The sequence below is a fragment of the Octopus sinensis genome, linkage group LG10, assembly GCF_006345805.1.
Source record: "Octopus sinensis linkage group LG10, ASM634580v1, whole genome shotgun sequence".
NCBI lineage: Eukaryota > Metazoa > Mollusca > Cephalopoda > Octopoda > Octopodidae > Octopus > Octopus sinensis.
The window spans coordinates 51,914,657-51,932,156 of NC_043006.1; the positions used below are offsets into that span (position 1 = coordinate 51,914,657).

The 17,500-nt window shown below is 37.8% G+C and overlaps 1 protein-coding gene across 1 annotated transcript in view; it reads right to left on the reverse strand.

Moving 5' to 3' along the window:
• Nucleotides 1–1,647: 1,647 nt before the first annotated feature.
• The window catches only part of LOC115216218, a 42,654-nt gene continuing 26,801 nt past the window's right edge, over nucleotides 1,648–17,500 (reverse strand). The window contains exons 3-5 of the mRNA XM_036506661.1: nucleotides 14,957–15,183; nucleotides 9,542–13,459; nucleotides 1,648–2,109 (exon numbers count right to left, since the gene is read on the reverse strand). Of these exons, the coding sequence (XP_036362554.1) occupies nucleotides 1,888–2,109; nucleotides 9,542–13,459; nucleotides 14,957–15,183 (4,367 nt within the window). The 3' untranslated portion in view covers nucleotides 1,648–1,887. The remainder of the gene's footprint in view (nucleotides 2,110–9,541; nucleotides 13,460–14,956; nucleotides 15,184–17,500) is intronic.

Here is a 17,500-nt window from a genome sequence, read left to right on the forward strand (position 1 = left end):
TTATGTAGCAACGAATTACTATTAAAGAGTCGCCTCCCTTACTAGAATGCTGAAGCAGTATGTATGTATGTATGTATGTATGTATGTATGTATGTATGTATGTATGTTGTATGTATGTATGTAATGTCATTTTTTTGGTTAAGACAAAGATTATTTTATGCAAGAGACATTATATAGTCACTCACGTATTGGTACACATATTTGTCATTAGTGATAAGCGAGCTTTAATCGTAAAATCGACCGACCCAAAACTGTAAGACTCTCTATCGTTCCTACCTTGAGGTTTTCTAAAATTCATAATCACTGCGGTTGGTCTGATTAAACAATAATAATGATTTCTAAGGCATTAATGTCACAAAGTTAGGAGTGAGGTACAGTCGATTATATCGACAGCAATACTTAACCGTTGCTTTACTACTGCGTCAACCAACAATAAAAAATGATATTGGTCTCGGCAGGCTTTCAACAGATGGCCTTAACGTATTTTCAGATGCAGTTAATAGTGTAGCTAGTCTGCAGCTTTATGTAGCAACGAATTACTATTAAAGAGTCGCCTCCCTTACTAGAATGCTGAAGCAGTATGTATGTATGTATGTATGTATGTATGTATGTATGTATGTATGTATGTTTTGTCTGTCCGTCTGTCTGACTGACTGACTGTCTGTCTGACTGACTGACTGTCTGTCTGTCTATCTATCTATCTATCTATCTATCTATCTATCTATCTATCTATCTATTTCTCTCTCTCTCTCTCTCTCTCTCTCTCTCTCTATCTATCTATCTATCTATCTATCTATCTATCTATCTATCTATCTATCTATCTATCTATCTTTGGCTGTGTGATAAGAAGCTTGCTTCCCAACCACATGGTTTCAGGTTCAGTCTGAAGTGTCTGTTGCAATAGTCCCAGGCTGACCAAAACCCTGTGAGTGGATATGGTTGAAAGAAACTAAAAAAAATTCATCTACACACACACACGTGTGTGTGTCATTGTCTTTATGTTTGTTCCCCACCACTGCTTGACGACCGGTATTGGCTCGTTAATTCTCCGTGCACTAGCAATTCGGCAAAATAGACCGAAAGAATAAGCACCAGATCTTAAAAATAAGTACTGGGGGCGATTTTGTTTGACTAAACACTTTAAGGTGATGCGCCCAATATGGCCGCAGTCCACTGATTGAAACAAGTAAAAAAAAGAATAAAATATATATCCATCTATCCGTTTGTACATACATACATACATACATACATACATACATACACACACACTCACATACACACATATTCCTTCATTATTTACATTATTTACACTCGATGGATATTTATCCTCATCTTGTTTGTTGTTAACACAATGTTTCGGCTGATATACCCTCCAGCCTTCATCAGGTGTCTTGGGGAAATTTTGAGAACCCAGGTTCGATGAAGGCTGGATGATATATCAGCCGAAACGTCGTGTTAACAACAAACAAGATGAGGACAAATATCCGTTGATTGTAAATAATGTAAATAATGTACATAATTCTCATCTCTTAAATATAGAACTGTACACATATTCCTTATTTGTGATTTAATAATTCTCGGAATATTTTTCTCCAGCAAATGCAGTGTTTAGCATTCATTCTCACTTTTCGTCTCTCTCCTATAGTAAATGTTTTGTGCTTGTGTATATGCGTATGTGTTTGTGTGTATGCGTGTGTGTGTGTGTGTGTGTGTGTGTGTGTGTGTGTGTATGTGTAAGAGCGTGTGATTTTCTCAATGCTTATTGTTTGTGTTCTTTAAATTAACTAATTAATTAATAAATAAAACGTGATAAAGTTTGTGCAAAAACATTTTTAAGACAATAAGAAATCTGAATAATAAAACCCAAAGTCAGACCATTAACTCCGTTTACTCCTTCAATGGCAAAACTTGGCAGAAAAAAGGACTTTGAAAGATATGACGACCTGCCCATTTAATGTCCAGTGTGTAACAACCAGTTTTAGTGACGAAATAGCTGACGTCATAGGTACAGTGGTCTGTGTAAATTATAGAGATTTCTTCAACAGAATTCGCCGGACAAGGACCTTGGATACCTACTGTCAACGGACCAGTACCTTCTACGGTTCGAACCTGAAAACAGAAGAAAACAATGGAAGGAAAATGGAATCTTTACAGTCAAATATACACAAAAATACATCATACACACATGCAATCACACATATACAGATGCAATCACACACGCATATTAATATTACGTAAAACTTCAAAGGCAGCGAGCCGGCGAATTCGGTAGCACGCCAGACAGAATGCTTAGTGGCATTTCGCCCGCCTTTATATATTCTGAGTTCAGATTCCTCCGCGGTCGCTCTTCCGGGTTCAATAAAATAATTACCAATTAGAGATGTAATCGACTTACACCTTCTCCAAAAATTGCTGGCCTTGTGCCAAAATTTGAAACCAATATTAGGTAAAGCCCCAGAGGGTACATCAATTATGTTTTTGTGTATAAGTGTGTTGGAAATATATAACATATCAGTAAACGATCAGTGGTGAATAAAAAGGAAATAAATTGCATGATAATCGACATAGCGTTCCCGGTGACAACTGAACAACTACGATGATTTAAAGTGGGAAATACGAAGGTTGTGGTCAATGAATAGATTAGACGTGATACCGATAGTAATTGGCGCACTTGGAAGTATCAGCACTCAACTACCAACATGGTTCAAAAAGACTGGTACAAATATAAAGATAGAACACCTACAAAAATCAGCATTGTTTGTAACTTCAAGAATTCTTCGCAGGGTCCTTGAAGCATGACCAGTAAACAAGTGTCACCTTAGTCTTCTGGCTGTGGACAGCTGACACCTTCCATCATACTTAGCAAAATAAGTTGAGAGTTTCATCAAGTAATAATAATAATAATAATAATAATAATAAATAATAATAATAATGATAATAATAATAATAATTAGCAGAAAAGAAATAGACAAAGCAAAATCCCCACAATGGTTGAGAAGCTCAGGACTCAAAGCAGAGACTGAAGGATTATTAATTGCAGCACAAGATCAAAACCTTCCCACCAGAAATCACAGTACCCCCCCCCCCCCAAAAGAAAGAAATACAAGTCACTGCAGAATATGTGGTGGTGGAGAAGAAACAATAAATCATATTGTCTCCGGTTGCCCAGTCCTGGCTAAGAAGGAATATATCCACAGGGACGACAGTTGGAACCTGTATTCACTGGAAGCTACGCCAACACTATGGAATAACAATAGAAAAAAGATGGTATAGGCACACGCCAGAAAAGGTCACAGAAAATGAGAAAGCAACCATACTCTGAAATATGCCAATACACAAAGATAGAGAGATTAAGGCCAATAGGCCGGATATAGTTATCAGAGATCATGAAGAAAAAAATGCTTTCTAATCGATGTATCAATACAAACAGATGACAATGTTTCTCTAAACGAAACAAAGAAACTTTCAAAATACAAAGATTTAGAAATAGAGGTAACGCGAATGTGGAGCGTGAAAACAGAAACAATTCCTATTATAGTAGGCGCATTAGGTATGATGAGAAAAAATTCAGACAAATACATAACAAAAACACCAAAACTTACAAGTATACATAACATACAGAAAATAGTACTACTGGGCACCAAACACATCCTACGTAAAATACTTTCAATATACCGAAAATAAGGGCACCACAACAAACCACAGCACATACCCAAGGCACACAGAGCTCGGTAGTGTAGTGAAAGCACGTGATGAAAATAAGACTACTGAATAATAATAATAATAATAATAATAATAATAATAATAATAATAATAATAATTTCCCCGTACATACCGACAAAACTATAAAAGCTAATAAACCGGATATTATTATAAATGATCAGACAAAAAAGGTGTGTTTATTAATTGACATGAGTATTCCTTGCGATCACAATATAGCGGCGAAAGAATTTGACAATATTAGTAAATATTGCTAATAGAAATTGAAAAAATGTGGCATCTCAAGGCGACTACAATACCAGTGATTGTAGGATCTCTAGGAATGATAAAAAAAGGAAGTGAAACCTATTTGAAAATGATACCAGGCTTACCATCCCTACAGGAAGTGCAAAAAATCGTGTTAACTGGAATGGCTCACGTACTGAGAAGAGCATTATCGCCGTGAAAACAACATCCATTCATGAATTTATTTATTAATTTTTAAATACATATTTTACCTGTGAATTTGTGTGTGTAATCTGGGAATGCATACAATGAGCTTCTCTGCCCTAGGTGTACGGAAAACGTTCGGCGAGAAACGAAAGAAAATTTGAAGAAAAAAATATCACGAACAAATGGCCTAGACTCGCTCAAAACCACTACAAGTTGTGGCGACACGATAAGGTAGCGAAAGTGCTACATTGGAAACTGTATGCAAAGTGGGGACTAGAGAGAGGGGCACGAAGTGGTATGAGCAAAAAACCGTAGAAAGTGGCGGAATCGGAAACTAGCAAAATCCTCTGGGATTTCCCAATCCAAACAGATCAGGTGCTAGAACATAACAGACCGGACCTGGTGATGGTGGACAATGTGCACCACACATGCTATATAGTTGACGTTGCATGCCCCTTTGACCCACGAATAGTAAAAAAGGAAGGCGAAAAGATAAATAAATACAACCCTCTTAAGTACAAAATAGACTGGCTATGGAAAATAAAGAAGGTGAAGATAGTTCCAGTTATTGTTGGGTCCTTGGGAATAGTATCAGAAGTGTTGATGTGTTGAGAGGGATTTTTTGGGGGTTTGAATAATTCACCTCTGGAAACATGGGTGTTTCGTTCAACATCCTTAAACAACCCTTATTCAGGGACCTTTCGAGTGGGATGGGTTACTCGACCTGAAGAAAATTCTAACTGGGCCCCACCTGCAAGGTCATGTGCTGTTTATTTTGATATGAGATAACCATGTCGCGCACATATCGTTGTGATGCATGTGCCTAGTGTACCCTTATCAGACGGGTAGTCATGATGGGTATACTGGGCTTCGTATATTTTACCCCAGTGTCACTTTGATGGCATGCCCTGCTCTCTCACTCAATAATAATAATAATAATAATAATAATGACAGTAATAACAACAACAACAACAACAACAACAACAATAATAATGGTTGAAATATCTAACAGGAATGCACAAAAAGCTGGCTGAAAACTTTAACAACATACTAGCAGAGCCAGAGACAATGCCTGAATGACTCACGAAGGGGAAACCATCTTAATTCCCAAATCAAATGAGACAGCAAAACCAGAAAACTACAGACCAATAACCTGTCTCCCTACAATGTACAAGGCATTTACTGCAGTGATATCGCAAAGGTTGAACAAGCACCTGGACGAAAACAACCTGTTTCGAGAAGAGCAGAAAGGATGCCGCAAAGGCTCATATGGCTGTAAAGATCAACTAATGATTAATAAAGCCATAACTGAAGACAGTCACAGAAAGAAGAAAGGCCCCAGTATGGCCTGGATCGACTACAAAAAGGCGTTTGATAGCATCCCCCACACATGGATCCTCGAAACACTAACCATTAACAAAGTAGCACCAACAATTATAAAATTCATAGGGCACTCTATGAATAAATGGCAAACAGTGCTACAGCTCCAAACAAAAGAGGGACTCATGAAAACCAAAGCCATCCCCATTAGAAGAAGAATATTCCAGGGAGACACGCTCTCTCCACTCCTTTTCTGCTTGGCACTGTCACCTCTATCTGATATGCTAAATAGAACTTTTATATATGGATGACCTAAAACTATACGCTGCAAATGACAAACAGCTGGAAACACTATTAAAGACAGTTCATGGATTTACCAAAGAAATAGATATGAAATTTGGATTAGAAAAATGCGCCAAAGTAACCATGAAAAGAGGAAAACTAGTTAAGAGTAGCAACATCACACTAGATAAAACCAATGAAATAAAAGAATTAGACCAAAGCCAAACTTACAAATACTTAGGAATCCATGAACTAGATAAGACACAACACACACAAATGAAAGAGAAAATAAAAAAAGAATATTATAGACGAGTTAGATCAATACTAAAAACAGAGCTCAATGCTATTAACACTTTAGCTGTCCCAGTTATAAGTTATAGCTACAATATCCTTGACTGGACACTAAATGAACTGACCAAAATAGATAGGAAAACAAGAAAAATAATGACAGGATCTAGGATGCATCACCCAAAATCTGACATAGAAAGACTATATATACAGCGTATAGAAGGTGGTAGAGGCCTTATACAGCTGGAAAACTACTATAAAATAACCACCATAGGACTGCAAAAATATCTACTTCAGATGGAAGGAAAACTGATACAAGAAACAACAAAAGCTATAAAACAAATGAAATCCAAACTAAAACTAGAACAGCAAAGAACCATGATAAAACGATGGCAAGAAAAACCCCTCCTTTACTGGACTAAACTAAATGCAAAAGAAATAGACAAAGAAAAATCCCAGCAATGGTTGAGAAGCTCGGGACTCAAAGCAGAGACAGAGGGATTTTTAATTGCAGCACAAGATCAAAGCCTCCCCACCAGAAATTACCAAAAACATGTAATGAAAATAAATATAACAAGTAACTGCAGAATATGTGGAGATGGACAAGAAACAATAAATCCTATTATCTCTGGCTGCCCAGTCCTGGCTAAGAAGGAATATATTCACAGACATGACAGAGTTGGAACCTACATACACTGGAAGCTATGCCAACATTATGGAATAACAACAGAAAAAAGATGGTATAGGCACACACCAGAAAAGGTCACAGAAAACGAGAAAGCAACCATACTCTGGGATATGCCGAGACACACAGATAGAGAAATTAAGGCCAACAGACCAGATATAGTTGTCAGAGATCATGAAGAAAAAAAATGCTTTCTAATTGATGTATCAATACCGGGAGATGACAATGTTTCTCTAAAAGAAATGGAGAAACTTTCAAAATACAAAGACCTGGAAATAGAGGTAACCAGAATGTGGAATCTAAAAACAGAAACAATTCCTATCATAGTAGGCGCATTAGGCATGATAAAAAAATATTCAGACAAATACATAACAAAAACACCAGGACTTACAAACACATAACATACAGAAAATTGCACTACTAGGCACTGCACATATCCTACGCAGAACACTTTCCATACAATAACCATCAGAGCATCACAACAAATCACAGCACATACCCAAGGCACACAGAGCTGCGCTCGGTAGTGAAGTGAAAGCACGCTATAAAAATACAACTACTCAATAATAATAATAATCCTTTCTACAATAGGCACAAAGCCTGGAATTTTAGGGGAGGGGGCTAGTCGATTACAACGACCTCAATGTTTCACTGGTACTTATTTCCTCGACCCCGATGGACAGCTGGCACATGCCATCATGCCCAGCAAAACAAGCTGTGAGTTTTCATCAAATAATAATAATAATGATTATAATAATAATAATAATAAATGCCCTGATGCAGTACCAGGCAGTGGCTCTCATGGCTTCTGATCTTAACTGATTGGAAGTGTTATCATGTACACTGTTTTGTCTTGGTATAAAAGATGGGCTACAGCAAATATTCTGCTCAATACCACAGATTTGCTTGTCAGTTGTTTGGCCTTAACCAGTTGAGCATGTCCCTTAGTGACTGATGATATGTGCATCTCTGATCATGAGTAGAAGTAGTGGGGGAGCATCATAGCCATGTGTTGAGAAGAATTCTTTGGAGTTTGAATAATTCACCTCTGGAAACATGGGTGTTTCGTTCAACATCCTTAAACAACCCTTATTCAGGGACCTTTTGAGCGGGATGGGTTACTCGACCAGAAGAAAATTCTAACTGGGCCCCACCTGCAAGGTCATATGCTGTTTATCTTGACATTAGATCACCATGTCGCACACAGATGGTTGTGATGCATGTGCCTGGTGTACCCTTATCAGACAGGTAGTCATGATGGGTATACTGGGCTTCGTAAATTTTACCCCAGTGTCACTTTGATGGCATGCACTGCTCTCTCACTCAATAATAATAATAATAATAATAATAATAATGACAGTAATAACAACAACAGCAACAACGACGACGACGAAAAGGAGTATGGTAATGATGTGGCCGAGAGAAAATACGGAAGTGTGAGGGTTTCATACACAGGTATTTAAATTAAGAAGCGATCGATATGTTCAGAGTACGGCCGATGTGAAGTGAGTTAGTTTAACATAGAAGCGAAAGCAAGTCACTGGTCCGACTCATTGACTACAAATTAACTGATATAATGCAATTAAAGCCTTATAGAATGGCCGTATGATCAAAGACGTTCCAGCCAAGCTATAAGATTTATTTCTAGAGTATCTATGGTGTGTCCTATACTAAAGATATTTTTAGGGGCGATTTCAAAAGTATTTCTCGCAGGTCGAATGATCACGTAGATTCTCAAAACTGTGTCTTATATCTTTACGTCAGTCGAGTGATTAAAGAGATATTTTGCTTCTAGTCTTGTATGATGGAAACTTCTGAGACTCTACGTTATCTTTTAATGTGCCTTGTCTTTTGATGTGCCAGGCGAGTAAATTATCGCTCAATTAAGATATGTTACTAGATTAATCCTCTCCCTCACCCTTGTTTAAATTGTCACACTCGTCAAAATCTATTAACTCAAACTATAGCATTCGGTTATCATACGGACTGGCAAATATACATAAAGACGATAGTTTAATAAGAAAGATTAATAAAACAAACATATCCAAAGTATTCACGATACTTACTAAAAGTCAGTGTCACATCCCATTGCATTCCCCCATTTAATTGTTTTTTTTTACTAATTTCAATTTCAGAGTTATCTACCTGTCTTTCATTCTCACTATTAATCATTAACCAGCTTTCTTTTTCTCTACATTATAAGTTAAATTTGAATAAAGTATAACATTTTTTGTCGCTACATTCAGTTAGATCTGATTTAGCTACACAATGATGTCCTGTCTCTAATTCACCCAGTTATGAGTAGAACACAGGCCTGAAAACGTAACGTTTTATTCTAACTATAGCTTGATTTGTTCCTCGTTCCCCATCCGAACCCAAAAATTAGCTTTACAAGAAGATTGCTATCTCCTAACATCATTATTCATGCATGATATTGAAATTATATATTAGGGAATGTTGGGAACTGAAAAGTAACATTTTCAGAGGCGCGACTTAAACAAAATCAAATCCCTACTAGATACTGAAAGTGCGTCCTAGTTCCGGCACACGAGTAATTCATCTCACACGCAACGTAATACTGGGCGTTAACTATATTGAATAAGCAAAAGTTGGTACGCTTAAACTGGAATGTAAAGTTGTTTTGTTTTGAAACTAAAGATCAAATATAGCTCAAAAGAGGAGTACATTCTTCTTCAATGCAAACCAATCTATTTCCACTTTAAAATGCTTATTTTACTCATTTAATTATCCTTCCCCAGTCTTCTCATACTCTACTTTCTATATCAAATATTTATTTTATGCTTGGAAACTTACCTGAAAGAAATTGAGAGTCTTCACGTAACCAATTTCAAGTCCTGGTCCAAGTGCATAGCACACGCTGTCGGGTCTTTCTTCAGTCGCCGCTATTGCTTTATGAAGAGACATAAACAGACATTCCATGCTTGGGGGAAGTAATTCGTGAGTTGCCATAGAAATGCTGCTTGGTGGCCAATCACTTGAATGACTTAATTCTGATTCATTGATATACCATTGATGAAGGGAAGTGTCTGACAGTGTATAATCTCCTAGAAATGAACCGTTTTGTTCTTGAACACCTCTGTTTGTAGGATAAATATTTCCTGTTTCAATGTTTCCTACCTCGAAGCCGTTATGTAACACGCGTGTTTCGCTAGTTTTCATTTTGTTTGTATCATAAAACTTTTGACTGCTATTCACTCGGTTCGAACAACAGTTACAGCCGGGACATTTAGGCAGCTCATCCAGTGCTGGTTCATCAATTGAAGCCAATTCCTCAATGTCTGCCAAAGATGATACATTCGTAGCATCTGATCTCTCAAAGTGTTGGAAATACATATTTTGTTCTGATGGGTTAGACACTGACGTAAATGTCTGGTTATCAAGCCTTTCGTTGATATATAATTCTTCTTCGGTATCAGTTAGTGGTAGTTCGTTGAGCCCGTGAGGGTAAGATTGGTACTGACGTGCAAAAGATCCCCTATATAAACCTGATGGTTGATTACTTGTAGGATAGTCACTGTAATAGTTCTGACATAGTCCAACTTGTGGAATGTCACTCTTCCGTCTTTCTAATGTATTATCCCAATATAATCCTGATTTTTCTGAAATTTCAGACCATCTGTGTCCAGAATTAAGTTTTTCGAAAGGTATCTGTTCACTCGTTTCAGGGGAGAAATCACCAGAATAAATGTCACTTCTATCATCCCTTTTCCGGTAGTCATAAGGAACAGTTAAATATTTCTGACGAACTGAGTCATCCACTCTGTTATATCTATTGCCATTATTCACAGGGGAGTTTTTGTCTATTTCATTAGGATTTAAAATTGCTTGCAACAAAGCCCCATTATACAGTTCACTAGAAAGAAATTCCTCCAAATCTCCGAAGATTTCTGGTGTCATATATTTCACTGAATTGTTTTTGAAATTTTCTCGATGCATTTCCATCTCGTTAGGTTTGAACTGTTGAAAGCTCTCATATTCATTTAAGTTACTTAAGTCATAGAGATGTTTAGCAGACGATTTTTCTACGAAGTGTTCCGTGCGTTTAAAATGGTCAGATTCTTTCTTCTTAAATTCGGAATATTTTGTAAAAGGTGTTGTTGTAACATCACAAACGCTTTTTCTTTTCATAGTACTCCTTTCATTAAATTCTTGAGTTCTTTGTGGGGAAGGAGATCTAGAATTTATAGCAATACCACTGTCATTGGTTTCTATTGTGAATTGACGCACGGGAACTTTGGCCGATTCTCTTAACCAGTTCTGAACATAGCATTGGCTCGTATCTTCTGCTCTTCCCATATTTTCTTTTTCGTTAGAGATTGTATTTTTCTCGAGAATAATAGTGGGGACTTCTTTGTTCGAATTTGTAGATGCGAGAGCACTGCTATCGACTGTACTATTCAAAGCTTCGTTTTTACCATCGACATTGTAATTATGTAATACTAATAACTTGCGTTTCTTCACCGTCAGACTATTTTCACATTTGGAACTGTTTTTATTTTGACACTTGCCGTCATAATATACTCGTGAATTGTGCTTGTTCCGCGGGGTTTTGAGGAAAATTTTAACCTCCGATTTAAAAATCTTACCTTCATCCTCCTGTCTCTCCGTTGAGATAGAAGACGAATTAGATTTATTTGACATGTGACTGCAGTAGTGTGGAGCAGAGGCAATCCTAGAATGTATTCCACAAGATGGAAGACATCCAGAAGTATTATGAGAACATTTATTTGGATTTTCCCCATTACATTTACTTTCATCATGGTGATAGAATGGACATCCAACACCTGTTTGATTGCCATTAAATGCATGTAAACATTTTTTACATCGACTCTGCTGTTGCCATATAAATGGCGGGCTTCGAGAGTCTTCATGAAATGTTTCATGTGGAGACAATGAATTAGGACTTTCACAGCATGTTGAGGTATTTTTCCATCTATGAACTTCCATGTTTTCTAAAGGAAGCCTCGGAAATGTAGGTGTGTGAACGGAAAATGTTTTGTTCTTCCTCAGTGATCTAGTCTTACTGTCATTCTGAGGGGAGTCAAAACCAAATGTTTCTTTCTCATCATGGTATAAACTGCGAGACGAGCATTCAAGACTTGAATTAAAGCCATCGTCTTTGGTAATTTTTTCATTCATTTGAATATTTTTGCAAAGTAGAGATATTGGCTGTTGCAATAAAAATTTTCTGCTGTGATGCGATTCGTCAGAACTTGGGGAATTTATATTGTCTAACCAATTAAAGACTTCCATGGATCTTTGTCTTTTTAAAGATTTCGGTGAATCATGTTGTAAACTTGAATTGCAGCTGAAGGATCTACGGTATCGGCCTCTGTCTGCTAAATTTGTTTTACAGTGATTGTTTTCCGAAGAACAGAGTTCCTCAATATTTTCTGTTGTACGGAGGTTGCCATCTACATGAGATAATTTAGAAGATTTTTCTGAATAAGGTGATGACCGTCTTTTCTGTGTGATAACTTTGTTAAAAGCACTGCTCGCAGAACCTATACTAATTTTGCCGACTCTCTCTGCATTCAAACACGATTGCATTCTTTCAAGAAATACCAACCCTTGTGCTGGTTCATCCGAGTCTTTTGACTCATAGTATGTCGAATCGTCATCACTTTCAGAGGAATATGTTTCCCTGTCATTATTGAAATATCTTGGAGACGCAGAAGGAGTGTAAAATTCGTTTGGTGAATCTCCAGGGTTTAGTAAATAAATAGCTTGAATGTTCTCAACCGGTGTATCACTTGAGGAACTACTGTTTGTATATGTTGTGTCAGTTGATGTATTTATGCCAGGTGAACCGTCTACTACTATACTTTCTGATGAAGGGTTTGAAGCTACTGATATTGATACAAGACCACCTTGTGATGTCACTGAATTGGTATCTGCAAAGAGATGTGATGAATCACTGGATACGTCTTTGTCAGTATTGTTAACATCTGTGGAGCTCTTCGAAATATCACATATATCGTTATTTTCTTCGATTTTATTCGGTAATACAGTTCTGCGAATCACTCGTAATTTCTTCACTTTCACTTGCCTATTATTGTCCCATAGAGCGGGTGTATCAACAGAAAGACTTTTCAGAAGTAATGTTTTTGAATTTGGATTAGATGAAATCGGATGGCTAACTATCACTCGAAATGGGCTACCATCGATATCAGTATCGTGGCGTTGAACACTTATATAGTGGACACCCGTTTTACGAGGTATATAACTAACCAAGGAGGTACCGTTCATCGACAGTTTGTAATCGTAAGGAATTATTTCTAAGCCATTATTATCTATCTCAAATATTCCATCACTGTGATAATCAAGGATAGGATTACTAAATGTCTTAGTTTGTTGACGATTCAGATCAGTCTGCAAGTTAGTAATGGTTGAACTGAGCAATTTCTGAGGAAAACTATCTGAGGCACTCGGCCCAAGAATATTAATTTTCAAATACGTTGGAAATTTCTGCAGGCTTGAAATAGTAAACTGAGATTTTCTTCCGACCGTTGCATGTTTATAACCAGAACCACTGATAACTAAAGTGCTGCTAGAGTGATCGGTAGGATTTTCCGGAATGTCGTTGCCATCATTGAAACTTATCCATTTTTGATGCTGTGCTGTAAGTTTAATCATGTAAGCTAATCGAAATATTTTGTTTGCAGTGCTGTCATTGTTTGCTATGGCGATTTCTTCCGGTGCAATCAACGACTAAAAAATACAAAGAAATAATCGTTTAAGAGATTTGTGAAAATCATACATTTATTAGTATATTAAAACCATCTCTATATAATTACATAACAATACCCTAACTGTTACCGCCACACGGGCTTTTTCTGTTAGAATTTATGTTGGCGTATCGATCAATTTTAAGCGCCGATTTCTTGCCCATCTGAGCTCCTTCAGGAATATCACTAAAAGTCGATCTACATCCACATCCACCACATCAAAATTAGGATATTATCTATGACATTGCCTGGTCCATAATTGAAGATGGAATACCGTACACAGAAACCGACCACCATGTAATTTATCCTGATGTGAGTCTCTTAGTATGAGAATAAAGACCGTCTCTTTAATCGCTTTTCTAGCGTAATCACCTCTTGGTGCCACCAGTATTGCAAAACTTTTTTTATTACCATAAATCACTATGTTCTGACCGAACTAATTAAGCCTTCCCATTTTGTTCTAAGACTCTTTCGCTATCATACCGCCTTTATAACTCTTATATTTCTCTTACCGCTATATTTGACTACATTTAAGTTTTTCACGTCTTTAGCATGCCCACCAGTGCGTCTCTTTCTTCTTTCTCTCATACCAGTACGCCATCATTTCCTCTCCTCCCCCAGTTTTACTGATCAACGCGAAATGCACACTTTAAAATGTTCATAACTATGTCCTATTAGAGTCTTACGATTTTTGTCTTTATCTTTTTATCACTTTCCTACCATTTTTGGTCGGCTATCATTTATGGTAATGCTAAGCATCTATTATGTGTCTCTGAAATCGGCTGGCCTAATACATTTCTGTCTCACTGTTAATTTATTTCTTTGTTAGAAACCGGACCTCCTTTGATTCAGTTTCCATAACAATTTTCTCTAACATTTACTCTATGGCCTAGTTTATTTCTTGCAGCTGTTAACTGGCGATTTTAAATTGCTAAAATTACTAATTCTCCATAGAGACCCAATCCTTTACTCTCCATCTCTCCTCTTTCCCTTTGTCTCCTCATACTTCTTACCATAACTTCTCTTCAACCATTCTTACATTTTTTCTTATTGAACGTGTGTGTGTGTGTGTGTGTGTGTGTGTGTGTATAAACAATATTCTGTACTGTGCTATTTGTCAGCGGATACTATGATTGTGCCTTAAGGGTCTCTGAAACTCCGTATCAATCCATACGCTTGAAATACTACTATTGGACCTTATCAACATAATATGCATGCTTATGGCAGCGGTGAGCGATTATTCGAAACAGCTGTAAAAAATTTGATAACATCACTTATTTGTACATGCAACTTTCCGTGTGAATACTTTCCTTACACCCATTACTGTTAGTCTGTTTTTTCATCACACATACACGAACACACACACACATACATGCATACAAGCATATATATTATATCATATCATATTATATTATATATGAGTGAGTGCATTCAATTACTAACCAGTTGTGCGATATTGTCCTCAAGTCATATTACTCACCGTAGGTATATTTAAATGGTCGTTTGCCAACTGTAGTCCCAGACGACAGTTATTGACACGGTTGTGAGGCTGCAGGAAGGTAAAGTGTGGACATAAACCCGGGCAGACGGCGTTTAGAAGAGCGCATAGGACAATTCCATCGTTCCAGCTCGTGTGGAAATTGGTCACTTGAAATTGTGGAAGAACATTCGAGATCCATATCAGTAGATTCACCTTTCGTTGTTTTTCTGCAACATATCGACAATGGTAAAAAAAATGTGAACACACGGGAAACAGTGTACTAACAGCAATAGCAACAGAAGCAATACTACTACTACTACTACTACTACTACTACTACTACTACTGCTGCTGCTGCTGCTGCTGCTGCTGCTGCTACTACTACTACTACTACTACTACTACTAATAATAATAATAATAATAATAATAATAATAATAATAATAATAATAATAATAATAATAATAATAATAACAATGAGTTCTTTTATTTTCCACCATGGACAGACACAAAAGCAGACATAATGTGTGGGGATTTACATATAATGGAATGATAAAATAAAAAGTACACACGGTATATATTAGAAGGACGTATACATAGTATACGACACTAGAAGAAGAGGGGACAAAAGTGAGTGATGGGATCCCCCTGATACAGGAGAACCTATAGGGATAATTGAGGAACCCCACCATCAAAGATCACCCTGAATACTAAGTTCGCAACTTTCACCCACCTTTTTATAAATTTCCTCGAGGACAGCACCTCTTTCTCCACCTTCACTTTCCTTTTCAAGTGAAACTTGAAAAAGTCCATGAGGGTTTTACCAAAGAGGAAAGTTTCAATCCTCATTCCTTAGAGCCTCGTCCACCAGACAACCTCTTTCGCCACAGCCACCAGAGAAAGGAAAACTGCCTAGCCTGCCCAATTAAAGGAGGGCGGCGAGGCAATCATCATTATGGACTCGACTAACAGACAGATCCGTCTCACATGTCACGGCAGCTGTTCGACATAATTCCACAAGCCAACAATTCTCGGAACGAGTGCACGCAGAACGGTTTCGGCGTTCTGACAGCACAAACGTGCCCGTAAAGTTTATCTCGAACCGGTAGCGCCCCCACCCCTGGAATGAGAGAAAAACTAACAACCAAAATGGATAGACGGACGAATGTTGAGGTGGTTTGGCCACATGGAGAGGATGAATGAGGAGCGGATGGTAAGGAGAGTGATGAAGGCAGAAGTGGAAGGCAGCAGAACCAGAGGCAAATCTCGGTTTGTGCAGATGGATGGAGCGAGGAAAGCTTTGTTGGTTAGTGGTGTTGGAGTGAGAGAGGCAAGAGGGTTTATAAACGATAGGAAAGCTTAGAGAGTGTTTGTGGACGGATGAGTGAATTTGATGTTGCTCAAAAGGGTACGGAACCAGCATGATGCTGTCGGGCCCCTCTGCTGATATTGAGGGTTGCGTTCTATGCCTGCACCCAAGCATAGAACGGGGTTCGCCTCTTTGAGGTAGGAAATGAATGGAATACCTGGTGTATATATATATATATATATATATATATACCCATACCTATTCCCCATTCTTTTAGGAGGGGGTGTCCACAACAAGACACACACCAGGCATTCCATTCACACACACACACACACACACACACACACATATATATATATATATATTGGTTAGGTCAGAGGATAGGGATAGCATAGGTTGTCCATGATTTAAATCGGTCGGCTACACATCACAAATTTGTGATATGCTCAGTCGATTTAGATTGGACCCGTAGACAGGGATCCGGTTACTGAAAGTTGAATGTGTCCTTACCGGCTCTCAAAGACTACAGGGACCGGATTAGTGAACTAGTTAAGCGGCAGTTGACGGGGGCTGTCGTCAACAACCGGTGGTGGATCGCTCTGAAGACAGCGATTAGAGTAGAATTGATAGCGTTTAGTAAAGATTTAGCAAAGAAATAGATTAGAGAGAGAACTAGTTAGCAAACTAGAGGAGGCTATTAGTAAAGTCTGCCCTACGAATTCTATGTTTTCATGCCAGATTTGTTAGGCAGTCTCTTGCCAGATGTTTACAGTAACTGTCACAAAGCTGGAAAGTCTTGAACAGATTTTCGAGGTTTTTACACCCACTCCTTCTATGTACTAAACCCACACAGTCCTTCCGTGCGTCCAAAATACTATTCCAGTCCCCCACTAGTACTAAAGTGCGAGACGTTCCCAAGAATGTTTCTAGATGCCTGAAGAAATCTGGCCTTCCAGCCCCTGTTGAAGCATAAACCGCCACTAATCTAAAGGCACCACTTTCGCTGCCATTCACGTCCTTGGCACGCCTTGGGTAATCAAGAAAAGTATTAGATAGTTGTAAAGAACAGATCGCATGTTACTGTAGGCTGCAGGTAGCAAGCTCGCTAGGCGTGCAAGACTCCAGAAGTTCCAACAAAAACTGCGTTAAAAAGAACAATAATAATAAAAAAGTTTTTGATCTCGAAACAAGGCTAACAGTTTAGATTGGTACATGACTGGTACTTTATTTTATCAACGA